This window comes from Eriocheir sinensis, chromosome 25 (assembly GCF_024679095.1).
Source record: "Eriocheir sinensis breed Jianghai 21 chromosome 25, ASM2467909v1, whole genome shotgun sequence".
NCBI classification, from domain to species: domain Eukaryota; kingdom Metazoa; phylum Arthropoda; class Malacostraca; order Decapoda; family Varunidae; genus Eriocheir; species Eriocheir sinensis.
This window is the reverse complement of record NC_066533.1, coordinates 13,778,435-13,798,434: the sequence shown is the minus strand read 5'-3', so window position 1 is coordinate 13,798,434 and position 20,000 is coordinate 13,778,435. Positions and strand designations below refer to the sequence as shown.

Below are 20,000 nucleotides of genomic sequence, written 5' to 3'. Positions count from 1 at the left end.
CTTCCTTCCCTTCCTCCCTCCCTCCTCTCCTGATATTTCCCTACCTCTCTCCCTTCTCTTCCATCTCCTCTCTTCCTTCCCTTTTTCCCTCCCTTCTCTCCTGATATTTCCCTACCTCTCTCCCTTCTCTTCCTTCCCTCCCTCTCTTCCTTCCCTTTTTCCCTCCCTTCTCTCCTGATATTTCCCTACCTCTCTCCCTTCTCTTCCTTCTCTCCTCTCCTCCCCTCTCTCAACACTCCTTACATGACCTCTCCACATAGCTTCCCTCACCTCTCCACACCTCCATACCTTCCTCCTCCTTCCTCCTCCTCCTCCTCCTCCTCCTCCTCCTCCTCCTAAGACCCGTTTCTCTATTCTAAAAACACTCCCACACTGCATCTCTTCCTCCTCCTCCTCCTCCTCCTCCTCCTCTTCCGTCTTCTAAAGCTAATCATACTAAAAACGTATACGTGTGTGTGTGTGTGTGTGTGTGTGTGTGTGTGTGTGTGTGTGTGTGTGTGTGTGTGTGTGTGTGTGTGTGTGTGTACGTAGATATATTCGTACACAACTATTTCACTGGGTTGGAGGAGATGAAAAAAAAAAAAAGGTGGTGGAAGTGGAGGTGATGTAGCTTGAATGGTGGTGGTGGTGGTGGTGGTGGTGGTGATGGTGGTGGTGATGGTGGTGGTGGTGGTGATGGTGGTGGTGGTGGTGGTGGTGGTGGTGATGCTGGTGATGCTGGTAGCTGGTATGACAAGAGGTGGTGGTGGTGGTGGTGGTGGTTGTGGTGATTTTATACTCGTAATGCTAATAGTGGTAGTAGTAGTTTTAGTAGTAGTAGTAGTAGTAGTAGTAGTAGTAGTAGTTGTTGTAGTAGTTGTTGTAGTAGTAGTAATAGTAATAGTAGTGGTAGTTGTAGTGTCTCCCTCCTCCTCCTCCTCCTCCTCCTCCTTACCGTTAAATTCCCTTCTTCCTACCTTCCTCCATTCCTTTCCCTCCCTCCCTCCCTCCTTCCGAGTCTCTCTCCATTTCCTTCCTCTCTTCTCTCCCTCCCTCTTCCTTTTTTTATTTTCTTCCTCACATTTTCCTCTCCCTTCTCCTTTGTTTCATTATTTTACACACACACACACACACGCACACACACACACACACACACACACACACACACACACACACACACACACACACAGAGCGAGAGTTTAATTTGTATCGTTTTAGTCTATTTATTTTCCTCGAAGATTTCTCGTTATTTTCATTCTCTGCGTTTATCTAATTTCTTCGATTATCTCTTGTTTATCTTCATTAACTCCATCGTCAGGAAATTGCGCAACGTTACAGTGATAGATATAGTGTATGTATGTATGTATGTATGTATGTATGTGTGTATGTATGTATATGTGTATGCGTGTATGGGTTGCAGCAAGAATTAATTACATAACAAAAAACGTATTTCATGCTTTATTAAATACACTAATTATCCATACTCATTAAGAGAGAGGAAGCAATACTATTAACGATGTTTTAATCATCTATATACGTGGCAGTAGCAGAGAGGAGGAGGAGGAGGAGGAGGAGGAGGAATGGATGGTGGAGTAATGATCGGAAGAAGGAGGAAGGGAGAAATAAGATGAGGGGAAGAGGAGGTGTTTAGGTGAGTGGGAGGAATAGTGAGGGAGAGAAGGGAGTGGAAGGGAGAAAGAGGGAAAGGGAGAGATGCTGAAGGTAAAGGAAGAGGGAGAGGGAGGAGTAAAAATAAGGGAGATGAGGATACTATGGAAGAGAAGGGAGAGGAGGGAGAGAAGTAAGGAGGAAGAAGTGATAAGGGAGAGAAGAGAGGGAATAAAAATAAGGGAGATAGAGGAGGGAGTAAAAATAAGGGAGATGAGGATACTATGGAAGAGAAGGGAGAGGAGGGAGAGAGAGAAGTAAGGAAGAAGTGAGAAGGGAGAGAAGAGTGGCAATAAAAATAAGGGAGAGAGATTTTGGAAGATTAGGGAGAATAGGAAGTGGGAGGTAGAGAAGAGGAAGGAGTGATGAGGGAGAAGAGGGAAAGGAGATGGCAGTAAAGAGGAAGAAGTGATGATGAAGAGGAGGAAGGGAGGGAGAGTAGTGAGGGTGAACGTGAATAATGAGGGAGGGAGTGATGAGGGTGAGGAAGGGAGACTCATTTGCAGTGTGACGTCATCTTCGTCTGTAGCATGACTCATCTTGAAGAATAACGGGAGTGTAGGTCTCTCTCTCTCTCTCTCTCTCTCTCTCTCTCTCTCTCTCTCTTATGTAACGTCAAGTAATGGGAGTGTTTAGGGTGAGGGAGTGTGAGGGTGACGGGCGGGTGTCGGCCCCCAGCGGCGTGAGGTAACACGAGGCGGTCATGAGTGTCACCCGCGTGCATGTGTGTGCGTGTGTGGCGTGAGCGGCGGCGGTGGTGGTGGTGGCGGCGGTGGTGGTGGAGTTGTACGGTAACTTCCTCCCGGGTTGACCCAGTCCCGTCAGACCCGCGGCGGCCACCGACCCGAACACAGCCCCGCGCACTCCTCCGGCCGCTCGTCCCGTGCTCACACGCCTCCTCGTCTCCCTCGGCACGCTGCAGCTACACGCCTCCCCCGCCAGGCCCGCCGCCGCTGCACGCCGGCCAGGAGGTGCTGAGGGCATTGGCCGCACGGTAGTCAACGCGCTGCATTATCGCTGACGCTCAGGTCATTGACCTCTGCAACGTGTCCTGACCTGACGCACGGGTGTGTGCCCCGAGTGACAACGCCTCCGCGCGAGTTGGCATCGTCAGTAGTGAGTGTTAGCGGCGAGCAGAGTGAATGGCGAGCCGTGGCAGTGCAATCGTGTCCACCAGTGAACTCATAACAGTGCCAGCCAGCCGACACGTGTGACGAGTGGTGCTCCGCTGCCGTACCGCCCCGAACCCCGAGTCTGTGACATAGCCGGGCTGACGTAGGGCAGCCCCGGGCACCAGCAGGCAGGCAGGGCACGCCAGGCGCCGGGAGGGACAGCAGAGCGGGTGTGAGCCACAGCAAGGGCGCCAGTGTTGTGAGCGCGCGAGGAGTATCTCGCCCAGAGGTCATTCACCCCGGCACGGTGGTGGTGGTGGCGGCGGCCTTGTGGCCTCACCCTCTCTCAAGCTGTTTCGTTGCTCACTCACGCCCTTCGCACCCCAGTCAGTGCCACCGCCTCCTGAGCCGCCCCCAGCGAGTGGCAGGCGCGTGTGGCCGCCCAGGGCCGCGGTTCAGGAGCCGAGGACTGGCTGTAGTGAGGTGCCGAGGGTTCATTGACCCCGAGCCTTGAGCTGCGCGCACCACGCACACCCACCACTGCCTCCACCACGCCCGCACGCCCACCACGCCGCCCCTCCCGTGTCACCGGCCACAACAAGCTGTGCACCCTCAAGGAAGTGTGCCCGTGTGGTGACCGTTGCGTGTGGTGAGTGTTGTGGTGCAGCAGGACGGTACCTGGTGACGCGGCCGCTGCCGGCCCGGCCCGCCCCACCGCCACATCTTAATACAAGTCCGTCACCACCCGCCCGCCGCCCGCCGCCCGGCAACACCCGCCCCGCCCTCCGTCACCAGCGGCGCCGCGGGGCTCCCCGGGGCAGCGGACACACTGTTACGCCATCGGGTGAGTGCGCCGCCCCGCGATAGGAGTGTCACTCACCCCGTGCAGCCCGTGGCACCCGGCGGATAGTGCCATGCCAGTGACGGGCGTCGTGTAGTGTGTGGCGGCGCCGCGTCGTGCTGGTGCTGCAGGGCCTCACCTGGACCCATGCTGCAGCACACCGCCCCCGCGACCCAGGACTGTAGGTGCTACTCCACGGTGCTCCCCCCGCCCCGCCCCCGTCCGGCGTGTCCCCGCGCCAGAGCCCCAGCCCAGCCCCTTATCACGGGCAGCAGCAGCGTGCGGCGCTGAGTACTGGGCTGCAGCGCCCGCCGTCACGTCACCACCAACGGAAATGGGCAACAACCCGAGCAGTGTGAGGTGATCCCCGACCCGCGGCCCCCGCGACCACCCCCGTGGCCCTTCTTTTTTTCTTCCCTCTGTCCTTGCTGCTTTAAGTGACTCGTAGCTTTAAACTCCGGCACGTGTGTGGTCACTGACCCGCCCGGACGGCACAAAGCGTTCCCTTCGTGTTGTTATCACCGCCACCACCGCTAGGATAAGGTGTATCATAGCCACCACCGACACTACTACTACTACTACTACTACTGCTACTATTATTACTACTACTACTACTACTACAGTTATCGTATTGTGTGTGCGTGCGTTCGTGTTTGAGTGTGTGGGTGTTTCGTCTCGTCCGCTAACACGCTGCACATTCATTCCTCAACGAAACCATAAAAAAAAGGAAAATAAAAGAAAAGGAATAGTAAACGAATAGTAACCAACCAACAAAGTACCGAATAGCGCGTCGAGGTGACACGCGCACAAACTTGGAACACTGGATTCGCCGTCTAGAGACCATTGGGATTTCGGAACCCTTCTCAAGAGCCCGGAAGAGAACGCGACCAAGATGGATATTCTTAGTGAACTCTTTGGGCCGGGCTGGGCGAACGAGGTGACGGGTGACGCCGTTGACACCACCACCCCGTCCTCGTCCACGCCCACGCCCACGGCCCGCCCGCCCTCCACCGAGAAGAAGTCGAACTCCATCAAAGGTAAAGGTGCATATTCTGCCGCGATTTTTCTGTCCTGTAGCTTAATGAGAGGTGAGGCGCAGGTAAGTCAAGGTGTGCGAGAGTGGCTCAGAGTGTTAAGGTGTGTGTGTGTGTGTGTGTGTGTGTGTGTGTGTGTGTGTGTGTGTGTGTGTGTGTGTGTGTGTTTTGCTGTTTTGATGATTCAGTGTGTACCGACGTGATTACCACACACACACACACACACACACACACACACACACACACACACACACACACACACACAAGGCACTCTTTGTAATCTCTCTAGAAACAAACATTCATAACAAAGTGAGGACGTCCGACAGAGAGAGAGAGAGAGAGAGAGAGAGAGAGAGAGAGAGAGAGAGAGAGAGAGAGATTTATAAACACACACACACACACACACACACACACACACACACACACACACACACACACCATAATGCTGCCCAATATTATCTTTTACTACTGTGTGTGTGTGTGTATGTGTGTGTGTGTGTGTGTGTGTGTGTGTGTGTGTGTGTGTGTGTGTGAAATACCTGCCTATAATTGTGTACCTAAAATTGTATGGGAATTATGTGTATATTACGTAAGAACTATTATACCGACCATCTGTGTGTGTGTGTGTGTGTGTGTGTGTGTGTGTGTGTGTGTGTGTGTGTGTGTGTCTACCCAATGGAAATGTTTAAACAGAGAATAATGAACAGACAAGAAATAAAAGTAAAAGAAGGAGAAGTGATGATAATGATGATGTATGAGACTAAAGAAGATGAAGAGGAGGAGGAGGAGGAGTGGAATAAGAAGAGGAGGAAGAGGAAAAGGAATAAAAAACAGAGAAGGGACAGTTGGATTAGGTTAACGAAGGGTGCATGGAGAAGGAAGAGATAACAGGAAAGAGAGAGAGAGGGAGGGAGGGAGACTAATGATATATCTGAGAGAGAGAGAGAGAGAGAGAGAGAGAGAGAGAGAGAGAGAGAGATAGGAGCAGTGACAGATTAGAGAGACGAAGATAGTACAAGTAGAAAGGAGGAAGAAGAGGAGAATTTGACAGTGAGAGGAGGAAAAAGAGAGAAGAGGAGGAGGAGGATACCCAAAAGAAAGACATATATCACTTTTATTTTTTATTGAGAGGAGGATAGCAGAGAAACGAATTATGATTGGATAAGGATTACTCTCTCTCTCTCTCTCTCTCTCTCTCTCTCTCTCTCTCTTGGACGCTCCCCTTTAAGATAGAGCAAAGCAGCTATTGTGGTCCTTTGCCTAAATTTAAAGGGCTATATATATGTTACCTGTTTATTTGTATGCTTGCACGTGACGTTTCAGAAAGCAGAATGAGGCAAGAAACTCATAATAGTGGTAGTGATAGTAGTAGTAGTAGTAGTAGTAGTAGTAGTAGTAGTAGTAGTAGTAGTAGTAGTAGTAGTAGTAGTAGTAGTAGTAGTGTTACATTTTAAACAAAACCGAATCACTTGCCACCATTCGTGTTACATTAGCAAGACAAACAAACACCTATTCGTACATTGAAAGCAACAACCACAGACTCAATAGAAGGAGGAGGAGGAAGAAGAAGGCAACATATGGAGTGAGAAATAAAGGAGAAAAGGGAAGGAGGAAGAACATAGGAAGAAAATGAAAGGGAGGAGGATGCAAAGGAAGTGACGTGAAGGGGAGTAAGGGAAGCCATGGGGGGGAGAGAGAGAGAGGGGGAGAGAGGGGAGAGGGCAAGTCGAGGGGTGCAGTGTAGTGGGGAGCTTATGTTGCTATATTTGGTTCAAGGTTAGTCGTTCCACAGGGGAGCTAGGTTACCTCCCCTCCTGTTTCCATGCTCTGGGGCGCGTGAGTGTGTGGGGAGAAGCCTGAGACGCGCCCGTGGGAGTAAACTTTGGAGGCGACGGGTGGGGAGACTGAGAACATGGGCAGCGGGGTGAAAGGGGTGAGGGTGAATAGGTAGAAGAATGGGGTGTATAGGAGGGAGAATGGATGGTTGGCAGGGGGTTATGTGGGTGTGTTAAGGGAGAGAGAGAGAAGGGTGAATGAAAGGGTAGGGAGAGGGAGAGAAAGAGGGTGCATAGGGTAGCAGAAGGTGAGGAAAGGGGAGGTAAGGAAGAGGAAAAGGGAGGTAAGGAGGAGGGATAGGAAGGTAAAGATGAGGAAAGGAAGGGAAAGAAAAAGAAGAGAGTTGGGAGGAGAGGAGAAAAGAACCGGAAGAAGGAAGTGAGGAAAGAAAGAGGAGGAGGAGAGGGAAAGGGAGGAAAGGGAAGGGAAGGATAAGAAAAAAAAGAGGAGTAAGATAGAAGATGATCAGAAGGAAGGGAGGAAAAGAAGAGTATGAGAAGGTAAAAAAAGGAAAGAAAGGAAGAGAAATAGAAAGAGAGAAGAGGAATAAAGGAGTTAGAAAGTAAGAGAAGAACAGGAATGCATTGACGAGGGATATGAGAGAGAGAGAGAGAGAGAGAGAGAGAGAGAGAGAGAGAGAGAGAGAGAGAGAGAGAGAGAGAGAGAGAGAGAGAGAGAGAGGAGGAGAAGTTTGCAAGGAAGGAGAGTGGAGGAATGGTGTTGGTGGTGGTGGTGGTGGTGGTGGTTGTGGTGGTGGTGATCTGGACTTTATAAATCCTTGCGGGGGTACGAAACAGGTGTGTGTGTGTGTGTGTGTGTGTGTGTGTGTGTGTGTGTGTGTTCGTTCATTAGTAGTTGAGGTGTGTGCCAGATACAATTAGCAGGTGTCAAGGGAAAGTGTCGTGAGATGAGTCATAGGTAAATAGGTAGATAGGCAGGTAGTTAGGTAAATAGGTAAGTAGGTAGGAGAGATGTAGTAGATTATAATGACAAATAGGTAGGATAGGTAAGGTTCATAGGTAGGTGGGTAGGAAGGTAGTCATTTAGGGAGGCAAGGACAGTAGAGGAGCAGAATAGGTAACAAAAATAGGTAGGTAGGAAAGGTAAGGTAAGGGGGGGAGGGAAACGTAAGGTAAGGTCGAGTTTAATTAGTAAGTTTAAGGTAAGGTTTTAAGACAGTAAGGTGAGAATAGGTGACATGGACTTTATTTTTCATCTTTCATCTTTTTGTTTTGTTTCTTTATCCTGTTTTACTTCTTCTTTTACTTCCGTTTTTATTTTGATTTTTTTACCTGCATTCTTTTTAAGTTTGTCACACCTGAGTTTTACCTTCTTAACTTCTATTTACCTTTCATTACCTTCATGCCATTCATCAAACACTACCCCACCTGTCTCTCTCTCTCTCTCTCTCTCTCACAGCATGCCCAGGTAAACACTAACTCAGGTATAGCTATTAATAACCTCTATCCTTGTTTGCACCTTGTCTTATAGCTGTCGAGGACCCGTACAATACTTCTTCCCAATGCTACTTCCTCTTCTTACTCTCCTCCTCGTCTCTGTTTCTTCATCTTTCTCGTCTTTCTTTCTTCGATTTCTCTTCCTCTACTTCGTTACCTGAGGAGAATGGGAAGGTATAGAGGTAGATAGGTAGGTAGAAGAGAGAGACAGGAAGGAGGAAAGGAGAGAAGACATAAGAATCAGTAAAAAGGAAAAGAGGAAAAGGAATGGAAGGAAAGAATGTTAATGGGGAAGGTAAGGAATGATAGATAAGAATGCAGGAAATGAGGAAGATAAGGTAAATAGGTAAGAAGGGAGACTGGAAGATCAGGTAGATGGGGAAGGGAATTCGAAAGGCAAGGAATGGTTGGCATGTAGGTAAGTGAGGTAAGGGAGATACGGGACGAGTAGGTAAATATGCAGGTAGGACAGGTAAGAAAGGTAGGTAGGAAAGGTAATGAGGAATGGGAAAGGTAAGGTAGTTAATGAGACAAGGAAAGTAGAGAAGCAGAATAGGTAAAAGGAGGGGGAGATAGGTAAGGTAAGGTAAGGTAAGGCAAGGTAGTTGTTTTAAGAGGCAATGATAGCAGGTGGGTAAGGTAAGGTAAGGTAAGGTAAGATAGTTGTTTAAGAGGCAATGATAGCAGGTGGGTAATGTTAGGTAAGGTAAGGTAAGGCAAAGCAGTTATAAGGGCAAGGATAGCAGGTGGGTAAAATAGGTAAGAGAAGACATATAGCAAAGGTAACGAGAGAATAGGTAAGGTTAGGTAAGGTAAGGCAAAGCAGTTATAAGGGCAAGGATAGCAGGTGGGTAAAATAGGTAAGAGAAGACATATAGCAAAGGTAACGAGAGAATAGGTAAGGTAAGGTAAGGTAAAGGCAAGGTATATATTTAAGAGGCAGGGATAGCAGGTAGGTAAAATAGGTAAGACATATAGGAAAGGTAACGAGAGGGGAGAAAGGGGTAGTTAATTAGAGAAGAAACAAAGGTAAGGAGGAAAGGTAGAGTTAATTATGCAAGAACAGAAGGTAAGGTAAGGAAGGTAAGGGGTAATGAGGGAGGGGTAAGGTAAGGGGAGGTAGGGGGAGGGTGCAAGAGGAATGGCATTAAAGGGGGGGGGGGGGGTAGTACGCTATGAGAGGACGCGAAGAGTGCGGGCTAAGAGGTCAGTGCCCCCTCTCTCTCTCTCTCTCTCTCTCTCTCTCTCTCGTGCGTGTGTGCTTGTTTATTTGTTTGTTTGTATGTTTATGTTTGTATTTTGGTCGGTATCTGTGTGTGTGTGTGTGTGTGTGTGTGTGTGTGTGTGTGTGTGTGTGTGTGTGTGTGTGTGTGTGTGTGTGTGTGAGTGTGTGTGTGTGTGTGTGTGTCTGTGTACGTTGTTTTTGCCTTACATTCCTCCCCATCCAACATACTTCCACTCACCCTTACACACACACACACACACACACACACACACACACACACACACACACACACACACACACACACACACTCTCTCTCACCTGTCCTCCGCCATTGATTCCTCGCCGTCATGTTATTGATTTCACTCAGGCATTCGAGCTTAAGGCTGAGTTGGGCTATACCACGGGGGGGGGGGGGGGGGCCGTCATGCATTAGATACGTTGGGGAGGAGGAGGAGGAGGAGGAGGAGGAGGAAGGGGAAGAGGAGGGAAAGGGGGAGTGTCATTCATTAGGTAAGGTAGGAGGAGGAGGAGGAAGAGGGCTGAAGAGGGGAGAGTCATGCATAAGAGAGAGGAGGAGGAGGAGGAGGAGAGGGGGAGGGTGGAGAAGGACGAAGAGGAGGAGGAGGAGAGGAGGGAAAGAGTAAGAGGGAGAATTTAAAGTAAGGAAAAAAAAAGAGTAAAATGAATGGATGGATTAAAAGAGGAAAGAGAAAAGTTGCTAAGCTCTTCCTGTTATATTTTTATCTCATTTTTGTTTATTTGTTTGTTTATTTACCTTGTGTGTGTGCGTGCGTGCGTGTGTGTGTTTTTATCGTACGTCTCTGTTTACACGTCATTCTGGTGGCTTTAGGCATTCCACTGAAGCCGAGGGGGAGGAGGAGGAGGTGGAGAGGAGGTGGAATAAGGGGCGTGGCAGATGCGTAGCTAGGTGGACTGGGAGTGGAGCGGAGTGAGGGCAGGCTGGCATGTGGAGTGCGGGTCGCTAAATCAGGTACTTAAAACAGCTACTCCACTTTATTCTGGGAGTGGAGTGGATGGGTGTGGCTGATGTGTAGAAGTGGAGGGTGGAAGGCGGAGGGAGTTACCGGAGTGAGGAGTAAGGGTGGAGTGTGGAGTCGTGTTCCTCAGCTACAACTCCACATTCACTCCACGTAACTCTGAAGGTGGAGTGAGAAAGTGGATTTGTGAGGGGTGACATGTTCGTGGAAGGTGGAAGACTTGTATGGAGTAAGGGAGGGTTGGTAGATAGGCGGGGTGGGGTGAGGAAGGGTGTGGGGTGAGGGTGAGTAAGTATGCTGAGGGAGAGAGAGAATGTAAGTGTAGTGGGGTGAGGGAGGGTGAGAGCGGTGGGGTGAGGGAGAATATGTGGCACGGTGAGGGAGATTAAGTATACTGAGGGAGAGAGAGAATGTAAGTGTAGTGGAGTGAGGGAGGGTGAGAGTGGTGGGGTGAGGGAGGATAAGTAAGCATGATGGGGTGAGGGAGGGTAAGGGAGAGCGTGGGGTGAGTAAGGGAGGGTAACTATAAGGGTGGGGAGGTAAGGGAGGATGAGTTACTTATGTTCAGGTACTACAAACTGTACTCCCTCCTCCTCCTCCTCCTCCCTCCTCCTCCCTCCCTCCCTCTCCCCCCCAACGACAGGTAGTTTCGCCCCTTCAGCCTGACCGATAAAGATCCCGTGGACTGATAAGACTGACTCCCTCCCTCACACACACACACACACACACACACACACACACACACACACACACACACACACACACACACACACACACACACATGTAGTTAAGTGAGGTTAGGTTAGGTTAGGGAAAGTGAAGGGATAGATGAGGTTAAGACGAAGGAATGGCTGGGTTAGGGATTGGTAAGGGTATGGTTAGGTTAGGTTAGGTTAGGTTAGGTTAGGTTAGGGTTTGTTTGGCTAGGTTACTTTAGGTTAGGTTTAGTTAGGTTTGGTTAGGTTAGGTTAGGTTAGGGATAGTTAAGGGTTAGGTTAGGTTGGGTTTGCTTAGATAGGGTGAATGACTCCTGGTTAGGGAAGGTAAGATTTTGTGAGCTAAATTTGGTTAGGTTTTGAAAGGTGAGGAGCCAGGAAGGAGGCGAGGGCGTGGGCGTGGAGGCGAAATGGGCACTAACAACCCTCCTGAGTGTTCTAGAGGGCTGACACTCCTGGCGGGCGTTAGGTGGGGCCGCGAGAGAGGCTGGCAGCGGGAGGTGTGACATAGAGGCCTCCCCTGGCACTGTGCCAAGCGATGTGTTGCACTTGGTGTCCAGTGTCGCGGGTGCCAGCGCTCGATGATGTCACGCGCCCAGGCTGGCCCTCCCTGGCACTCCCGCGGCACTGCTCTCCCTGGCTCCGTGCAGGTGTGAGGTAGAGGTGGCGGCAGCAGGAGGCGGTGACGAGGGTGGCACTGGGGAGCTTGGCACTGAGGCTGGGTGAAAGGCGCTTGAGTTATGTCGATGAGAGTTGACACGTCACTCCCTGGTGCCACTCACTCCCCCCTTCCACCTCCCTGGCACTCTTGCACTCCACTCCCTCCCTCCCTTCCACCCTCTAATCCACTTCTCTCTCTTCCTCACCATCTCTGCCCTCTCTCTCTCTCTCTCTCTCTCTCTTCCACCTTCCTCATTGCTCTCTCTCCCTCACACTCCGCCTCCCTCTTGCACTCCCTCCCTTCCACCCAGCTCACTTCTCTCCCTCCCTCCTCCTTCTCGTACCACACACTCCCTCTCTTCCACCATCCTCACTGCTCTCTCTCCTTCACAATCTCTCCTCCCTCCCTCCCTCCCTCCCTCCGCTGCACTGGAGAAGCGTAACTCACACTCGCTTCTGAGGCACTGAAAAGAATGTTCCTCCCACCACCCAGCGCACGTGTACCTAAGAGGAGGAGGAGGAGGAGGAGATGAACCTGCCTCTCGACGCCCCCACGATCACGTCACTGAGGGAGGGAGGGAGGGAAGTATGCAGGAAGAGAGGGAGGAAAGGGAGGGAGGGAAGGAAGAGAGAGGACCACCCAGAGCCCTTTCCTTGGCGCCTTGCAAGATAAACAGGATCCCGAAGGCGCGTCCATGTACTGCAGGAGGAGGAGGAGGAGGAGGAGGAGGAGGAAGTATAAGTCATCCTCCATCTCCCATTCCCATATCCTTCCCTCCATTCTTCTTCCTATCCCTCCCTTTATCCTTCTTTTCATCCTTCTCTCCTTTTCTTCACCTCCTACGTAAGCTATCTCCCTCCCTCCCTCCTTCTCCCTTTCTTTCTTCTTATTCTTTCCTTCATTCTTCTCTCCTTCCTATCCTTCCCTCCATCCTTCCACTCCTCATTCCTCACCATCCCCCTCTCCTTCTCCCTCTCCTTCGTAAGCTATCCCCTTCCCTCCCTCCATCCTCCTCTCTCTCTTCTTATCCCTTCCTTCATTCTTCTCTCTAACCTTCCTATCCTTCCCTCCATCCTTCCACTCCTCATTCCTCACCATCCTCCTCTCCTTCTCCCTCTCCTTCGTAAGCTATCCCCTTCCCTCCCTCCATCCTCCTCTCTCTCTCTCTTCTTATCCCTTCCTTCATTCTTCTCTCCAACCTTCCAATCCTTCCCTCTATCCTTATCTCCTATCCATCCCTCTCTCCTTCACCCCCTCCTTCGTTAGCTAAATAAAGGGTGTACTGCGCTATTAATACCCTCCTTGCATAACCTCTCCTCCCCCCTCCTCTTCCTTCTTCCCCTTCACGCCCCCTCTGAGCGCAGCGCCGAACAACCGTCCCCCGCCGCGCCTCATCGCCAGCGCGCGCAGAGCCGTAACAGACACGATCCATTGTTGTTGCCGGATCAGCTGACTCACCATCACTTACGCATCGGTCCGAAAATAAATGAAAAACGTTAATTGTAGAAAAGATGTTGAATGGAATTTGGTGTATAGTTGATGATTTGAGATGGTGGACTTTTAAAGATTATATTACTTACGAATCGGTCTTGGAACAAAAAAAGTTAATTAAAAAAAAGATGTGGAATGTAATTTGGTGTTTAGTTGAAGATTTGAAACGTTGGTGGGCTTTAAAAGATTATTACTTACGAATCGGTTTAGGAAAAAAAAATTAATAAAGAAAAGATTGGGAATGAAATTTGGTGTATAGTTGATGATTTGAGATGTTAGTGCAGTTTAAAAGATTATTACTTACGAATCGGTATAAAAAAAAGCAAATTAAAAAATGGGAAATATAAATAGTTGTTTGGATATGATTTGAGATGTTAGTAATACTCGGGTTCTTAGTATTTTGAAAAGAAGATTATTACATACACATCGATTTAAAAAGAAACAAGAAAGGGTCAGTTATATGAAAGATGTGGAATGGAATTTGCTGTTTGATCGATAATTTGAAATGTTTACAGCCACAGGAACCTAGAATTTTCAAAGGTTAGATTATCACTTCTGCATCGATCTGAAAGAAAAAAGTTGATTACAAAAAGTGGAAATGATTTTAGTGTTTGGTCGATAATTTGGAATGTTTGAGTATTTTGAAAGGTAGATTATCACTTTTTATGCATCGATCTGAAAAAAATGGGTTGATTACAAAAAGGTGGAATTGATTTTAGTGTTTGGTCGATAATTTGGAATGTTTGAGTATTTTGAAAGGTAGATTATCACTTTTTATGCATCGATCTGAAAAAAATGGGTTGATTACAAAGAAGTGGAATTGGTGTTTGGTCGATGATTTGGAATGTTTGAGTATTTTGAAAGGTAGATTATCACTTTTTCTGCATCGATCTGAAAAAAATGGGTTGATTACAAAAAGGTGGAATTGATTTTAGTGTTTGGTCGATGATTTGGAATGTTTGAGTATTTTGAAAGGTAGATTATCACTTTTTATGCATCGATCTGAAAAAAATGGGTTGATTACAAAAAAGTGGAATTGATATTGGTGTTTTGTCGATAATTTAGAATATTTGCAGCCACAGGAAGATTATTACTTGTGAATCGGTCTGAAAAAAAAGATAATTATAAAAGAAATTGATTGTAAATAATTCAAAATGTTAGTACCGAAGCTGAGTATTTTAAAAGGAAGATTATTACTTGTGGATCGATCTGAAAAAAAAAAAGATAATTATAAAAAAAGAAATTGATTGTAAATAATTCAAAATGTTTGTACCGAAGATCAGTATTTCAAAATGAAGATTATTATTACTGGAGGTTATTGAAAACGAGGATATAATTATGTCAGTAGGAGGTGCATACCGATAACAGAAATAATCATACACGTAAAATATTGAAAGAAAAAAGTATTAGAAGTGAAAAATATATAAAAGATAAAATGTTAATTCTGGTACACGCCAAATATAGAATAGAGAATTTTTAGTCGGGAAAAAGTGATGACTAGCAAAAAATGTTAATATTAGTAAAAATGATTAATACTGATCAGACATATAAAAGAATATTACAAAAGGTGGAAAGTTTGAAAAAGGGTTAGTTCGAAAAGGAAAAGAGTAAATAGGGACAGAGAAGGTTCAGGAAATTATGGAAAGCGTTAGATATGGGTTAAAGGATGTTACGTATATGATGAAATGAGAAAAAAGAAAGCTGCAGGAATTTAAATTGATATTGCATTATGAAAAGAACAAAAAGAGTAAATAAGGACAGAAGGTTCAGGAAATTATAGAAAACGTTAAATATGGGTTAAAGAAAGTTACGTACATGGATGAAATGAGAAAAAATGAAAGCTGTTAGTATGTAAATTAATATTGCATCATGAAAGAACGGGAAAGAGTGAATAGGGACAGTGAAAGTTCAGGAAATCAAAGAAAACGTTATATATAAGTCAAAGGATGTTACTTAAGTGGATCAAATAAGAGAAAGAAAGAGAAAGTTTTTGAGTTTATATAAAGATTCTGTCATTTAAGGAAGGAAAATAGTGAAATATGGACAGTGAAAGTTCAGGAAATTATAGCAAACGTGAAATGTAAGTGAAAGGATGTTACTTAAGTGGATCAAATAAGAGAAAGAAAGAGAAAGTTTTTTGAATTTATATAAAGATTCTGTCATTTAAGGAAGGAAAATAGTGAAACATGGACAGTGAAAGTTCAGGAAATAATAGCAAACGTGAAATATAAGTGAAAGAATGTCACTTAAGTGGATCAAATAAGAGAAAGAAAGAGAAAAAATTTGAGTTTATATGAAGATTCTGTTATATAAGGAAGGAAAAAAATAATAAGGACAGAGAAAGTGCATGAAAAAAAGTTAAATATATGAAGAGATGTTGTAGACGTAAATGGATTAAATAAGAGAAAGAAAATGTTTGAGTTTATGTTAGATTATTATTAGCAAAGGAAGGAAAAAAGTAAATAAAGATAAGGACAGAGAAAGTGCAGAAAATAAGAAAAAAAAGTTACTGAAGTGAAGATTTAAGATTTTTTTTCTATTATTATTTCACGTGACCAAATAAGGGAGTTTGTGCGTTCGTGTGTTGGTTAATAGCCTTATTCAACCCCCGGAAAGAGAGAGAGAGAGAGAGAGAGAGAGGTTATGTCACAGTTCATTCTTCTCAGTTCTCTCTCTCTCTCTTAGTACAGTACACCGCCACCACCACCACCAACAACAACAACAACAACAACAACAACAACAACAACAACATACATCCGTTGCGCCATTGAATTCCACCACCAATGACTTAACCGTGAGAGAGAGAGAGAGAGAGAGAGAGAGAGAGAGAGAGAGAGAGATCAGGATACATTTAATTAAGAGGACAACACCTTCTCTCCTTCCTCCTTTTCATATCTCCCCTTCTCTTTCCTTTCTTTCTCTCCTTCCTTCCTCTTCTCCCTCCTCCTTTCCTTTCTTTCTCTTCCTCTTTACCTCCATGTTCTTAGATTTTTCCTCCCTTCTTGTTCCTCTCATTCATTTTTCCTCCTGTCCCTTCCTTCCTTCCATTTGCTCCTCCCCTTCCTCTTTCCTTCCTTTTCCTCTCTCTTTACTTCCTCTTTCTTCCTTTCATCTTTCCTCTCTTCCTCTCATTCGTCTTTCATCTTCTCTTTCTTCCTCCTTTCCTTTTCTTTGCTTCTTCCTTTCCTTTCATTCCCTTTCTCTCCCTCCTCTTCTCTCTTTCATCTATTTCCCTCCCATTCCTCTTTCCTCTTATCCCTTCCTTTCTCTTCTCTCCTTCTTCCCTTCATCCTTCCTTTCCTTTCATTCCCTTCCTCTCCTATTCCTCCCTCCCTCCTTTCATCGTTCTCTTTTCTTTTTTCCCTCCCACCCAATCATCTCTCTCTCTCTCTCTCTCTCTCTCTCTCTCTCTCTCTCTCTCTCTCTCTCTCTCTCTCTTCACCTGAGCGTCAATATTCAAACCTTTTCCGCCATGTTTCCGGATATTTTTGATACCCAAGCGACAGGGGTGAGGAGGGAAGGAAGAGGGGGCAGGGAAAAAAGAGGAGGGAGGAAAAGAATGGGAAGAAGGAGGTCTTGATTGCTACGGAGGGGAGGAGGAGGAGGAGATGGAGAGGGAGGAGGAGGAGGGAAACGAAGAGGGAGTGCAGAAGAGAGGAGAGGAACAAGAGGAGGAAGAGGAGAGGAATGAATGAAGGAATGGAAGAAGAATATGAAGAGGAAGATAAAGAGGAGGAATAGAGGAACTAGAGGAGGAAGAAGAAACGAAAGAAACAAAGAATGGAAGAAGGAGAAAAGGAAGATAAAGAGGAGACATCTCAGGTTAAAGAGGAAGGGAATAAAGAGGAAACATAACTCACAGGGCAACCAAGAGGAAATTCCAAGAGGAGATTCTAACAAAAAGGGCTCTTGATGAATTTCCCTAAAGAGGAGATAGCAGAAGAGAATCCAAGAGTACTCAAGAGGATTCAAAAGTACAAAGAAGGATCGAAGAGTACTCATAAAGGATTCAAGAATGCTTAAGAGGATTCAAAAGCACTGAAGAGGATCCAAGCGCACTCAAGACGATCCAAGAGGAGTTTCAAAGAGGAGGTCCCGAGTTTTTCAAGAGGTAACCCAAAACGAAGAGCACAAAAAAAGGTTTCCAAGAGTACTACCTAAGAGGAGTTTTCAAGAGGTTTAAGAAGTCGTTTCCAAGAGGTCTCAAGAACTTCAAGAGGGCGTGGCAAGAGGTGTCCCAATAGGCGTCCCAACAAGCCAACAAGTTCAAGACAAGTTCGAGACAAGTTCTGGAAATTACTTTAAGAGTTCAACAAGAGTTCCTTAACGCGATTTTCTCTCTCTCTCTCTCTCTCTCTCTCTCTCTCTCTCCTCTAAATGGATGTGAGAGGAAGGAAGGGAGGTAAGGAGGAAGAAAAGGAAGTGAGGAGGAGTGGAAGAAAAGGAGGAATTATATCTTCCTCCTCCTCCTCCTCCTCCTCCTCGTCAACTTCCTTTGCTATTGTGGAGAATAGAGAGAGAGAGAGAGAGAGAGAGAGAGAGAGAGAGAGAGAGGAGACTGGAAGAGAGAGAGAGAGAGAGAGAGAGAGAGAAGGAGAGTAAAGAGAAAGAAAGAGGAAGGAGGAAGAATGGGAGAATAGGTAAACAGAAGAAAACAACAACAGCAACAACAACAACAACAACACAACCACCACCACCACCAACAACAACAACAACAACAGCAGCAGCAACACGTAGAGGACAAGTTCAGCTCATGACGTCACTCACACTCACACACACAAACATCATCCAGGGTACAGAAGATGACACTGGCAACACGGGAAGGGCAGGGCGGTGGGGGGGGGGTGACATGGGGGGAGGCGGGGGGTGACACGGGGGGATGGGGTGCCGTGGGGGGCGTCCCTGGGGGTGAGCAGCGCCGCAGTGGTGACCTTGGGCGCGTCCTGTGGGGAGAAAGCGGCTACTTGTCGGTAGGAGGAGGGAAGACAAGGAGGAGGAGGAGGAGGAGAAGCTGGGTTGAAGAGAGAGAGAGAGAGAGAGAGAGAGAGAGAGAGAGAGAGAGAGAGAGAGAGAGAATGGAAATGGAGATGAGCAACGAGAAGAGGAGGAGATAGAGGAAGGAAGGAGGAGGTACTGAAGGAGAGGAAAGGAAGGAAGGAGAGATGGATATGAAGAACGAAAGCAGGGAGGAGGAGGAGGAGGAGAAAAGACAGTAAGGGAGGAGGAGATAGTGTGGGAGTAGGAAGAAAGGAAGGAGGTTTAAGAGGAGAGAGAGAGAGAGAGAGACGGAGGAGGAGGAGGTGGCGTGGGATCGGGAAGGAGTGAGAGGGATGGAGGTAACAAGTCGAGGAGGAGGAAGAGAAAGAGAGGCTGGGAGAGATGGATGAGAGGAACAAAAGCAGGAGGAGGAGGAGGAAGAAAATAAGAGAAGAAAAAGGAGGAGGAGGTAGTGTGGGAATGCGAAGGAAAGGAAGGAGAGAAAGAAGAGAGTAGGTTGAGAGTAAGAGAGAAAGAGGAAGAAGGTAGAGTAGAAAGGAAGGAGAGAAGGAAAAGAAAGGAAGAAGAGTGGAAGAAAGAAAGGGAAGGAAGGAGAGAGAGGAAGGTGATAGAGGGGGATGGAAGAAAGGAGAGAGGAAGGAGAGAGAAAGAGAAAGGAGGGATGGAGATTTAAGGAATAAAGGAAAGAAGTTAAGGAAGAAAGGAGAGAAAGGGAGGAGGGAAAAAGAGGAAAGGAAGGGAAGGAAAGACAAGTTGACATCCATTTGAAGACGAAAGGAAGAAAGGAAGTAAGGATAGATGGTGGATGCTGGAAAAGGGTGATGAAGGGAGAGGAGGGAAGAAGGGAGGAAGGGAGGGAGGGGGAGAGGGATTACGTAGGAGGGGAGGAGGAAGAAAATAGACACGAGGAAGGGAAATGGTGAAGAAAATTTGTAAGGAAAAGTAAATCGTACCCCGAGAATGACCAAGATATCGAGTCAGAGAGAGAGAGAGAGAGAGAGAGAGAGAGAGAGAGAGAGAGAGAGAGAGAGGGCGCAAAAACACACACAAATAAACACAAATAAAAAAAAATACTCATGACACAACACTATCAGGAACACTATCGACACGGCGTCCATCAACACAGCGACTGGCAACACTGAGGAGAAGAAGAAGAAGAAGAAGAAGAAGATAATGTGATAGTGGAAGAAGAAGAAGGAGATAAAGGAGGAGGAAAATTACCGTATCATCTCTCCCTCTTTCTCTCTCTCTCTTCCAACACTCTAAAACAGAAGAAGAGAAAGAAAGAGAAGAGGAGGAGGAGGAGGAGGAGGAGGAGGTAGACGGAGATGAAGAAAAACGAGAAAAAAAAGAGCAATTCATTCTCTCCTCCTCCAACATTTTAACACAGAAGAAGAAGAAGAAGAAGAAGAAGACTCAAAAAGAAGTATTCCCCCAAAAAAATAACAAGAGGAAGAAAAGGAAGAAAATAAGTAAACAGAAGATGATGAAGACAAAGTAGAAGAAGTAAGAGAGGAAGAAAATTATAAAAAAAAAAGGAGACGAAGAAAAGCAATACCTCCTCCTCCTCCTCCTCCTCCTCCTCCTCCTCCTTCTCAACCATATGACCTGAGACACTAGTTCGGGTGGCCAGGGGGGAAGGGAAGGGGGAGGGGGTGGCACTGGTCCCCCCGTGGCCCTCCCCTTGGCACTGTGGTGGGAGGGGGCGCGGCAGGGGGGGCGGGGGCCGGTCACTGAACTTAGCGCCGGGGGTCTACGCGCCCGGCTGGCTGGCTGGCTGGCTGGCTTATGGGTACCCCCCCTCCCCCCCTTCCTCCTCCGCCTTTCCCCCCCTAACCATTCTCAAGCCCCCCTCCCCTTCCTTCCTCTTCTTCCTCCTCCTTCTCTTCTTCCTCTTAATAGTTTTGTCTTTCCTCTTACTAATCCTCCTCCTCCTCTTCCTTCTCTTCTTCCTCTAAATCCTCTTTGTCTTCCCTCCTCTCTC

At 47.1% G+C, this 20,000-nt stretch overlaps 1 protein-coding gene across 3 annotated transcripts in view; it reads left to right on the top strand.

Moving 5' to 3' along the window:
* The window catches only part of LOC127003430 (probable nuclear hormone receptor HR3), a 122,024-nt gene that overhangs the window by 19,655 nt on the left and 82,369 nt on the right, over positions 1-20,000 (top strand). Inside the window, exon 1 of one of the 3 annotated variants that reach the window (XM_050870123.1) lies at positions 2,459-4,643. The exons of 1 other annotated variant lie outside the window; for it this stretch is intronic. In XM_050870123.1, the coding sequence (XP_050726080.1) occupies positions 4,493-4,643 (151 nt within the window). In that variant the 5' untranslated portion in view covers positions 2,459-4,492. Of the gene's footprint in view, positions 1-2,458; positions 4,644-20,000 lie in introns of those variants that run through there. One more of the 3 variants, XM_050870124.1, reaches the window with a different exon arrangement.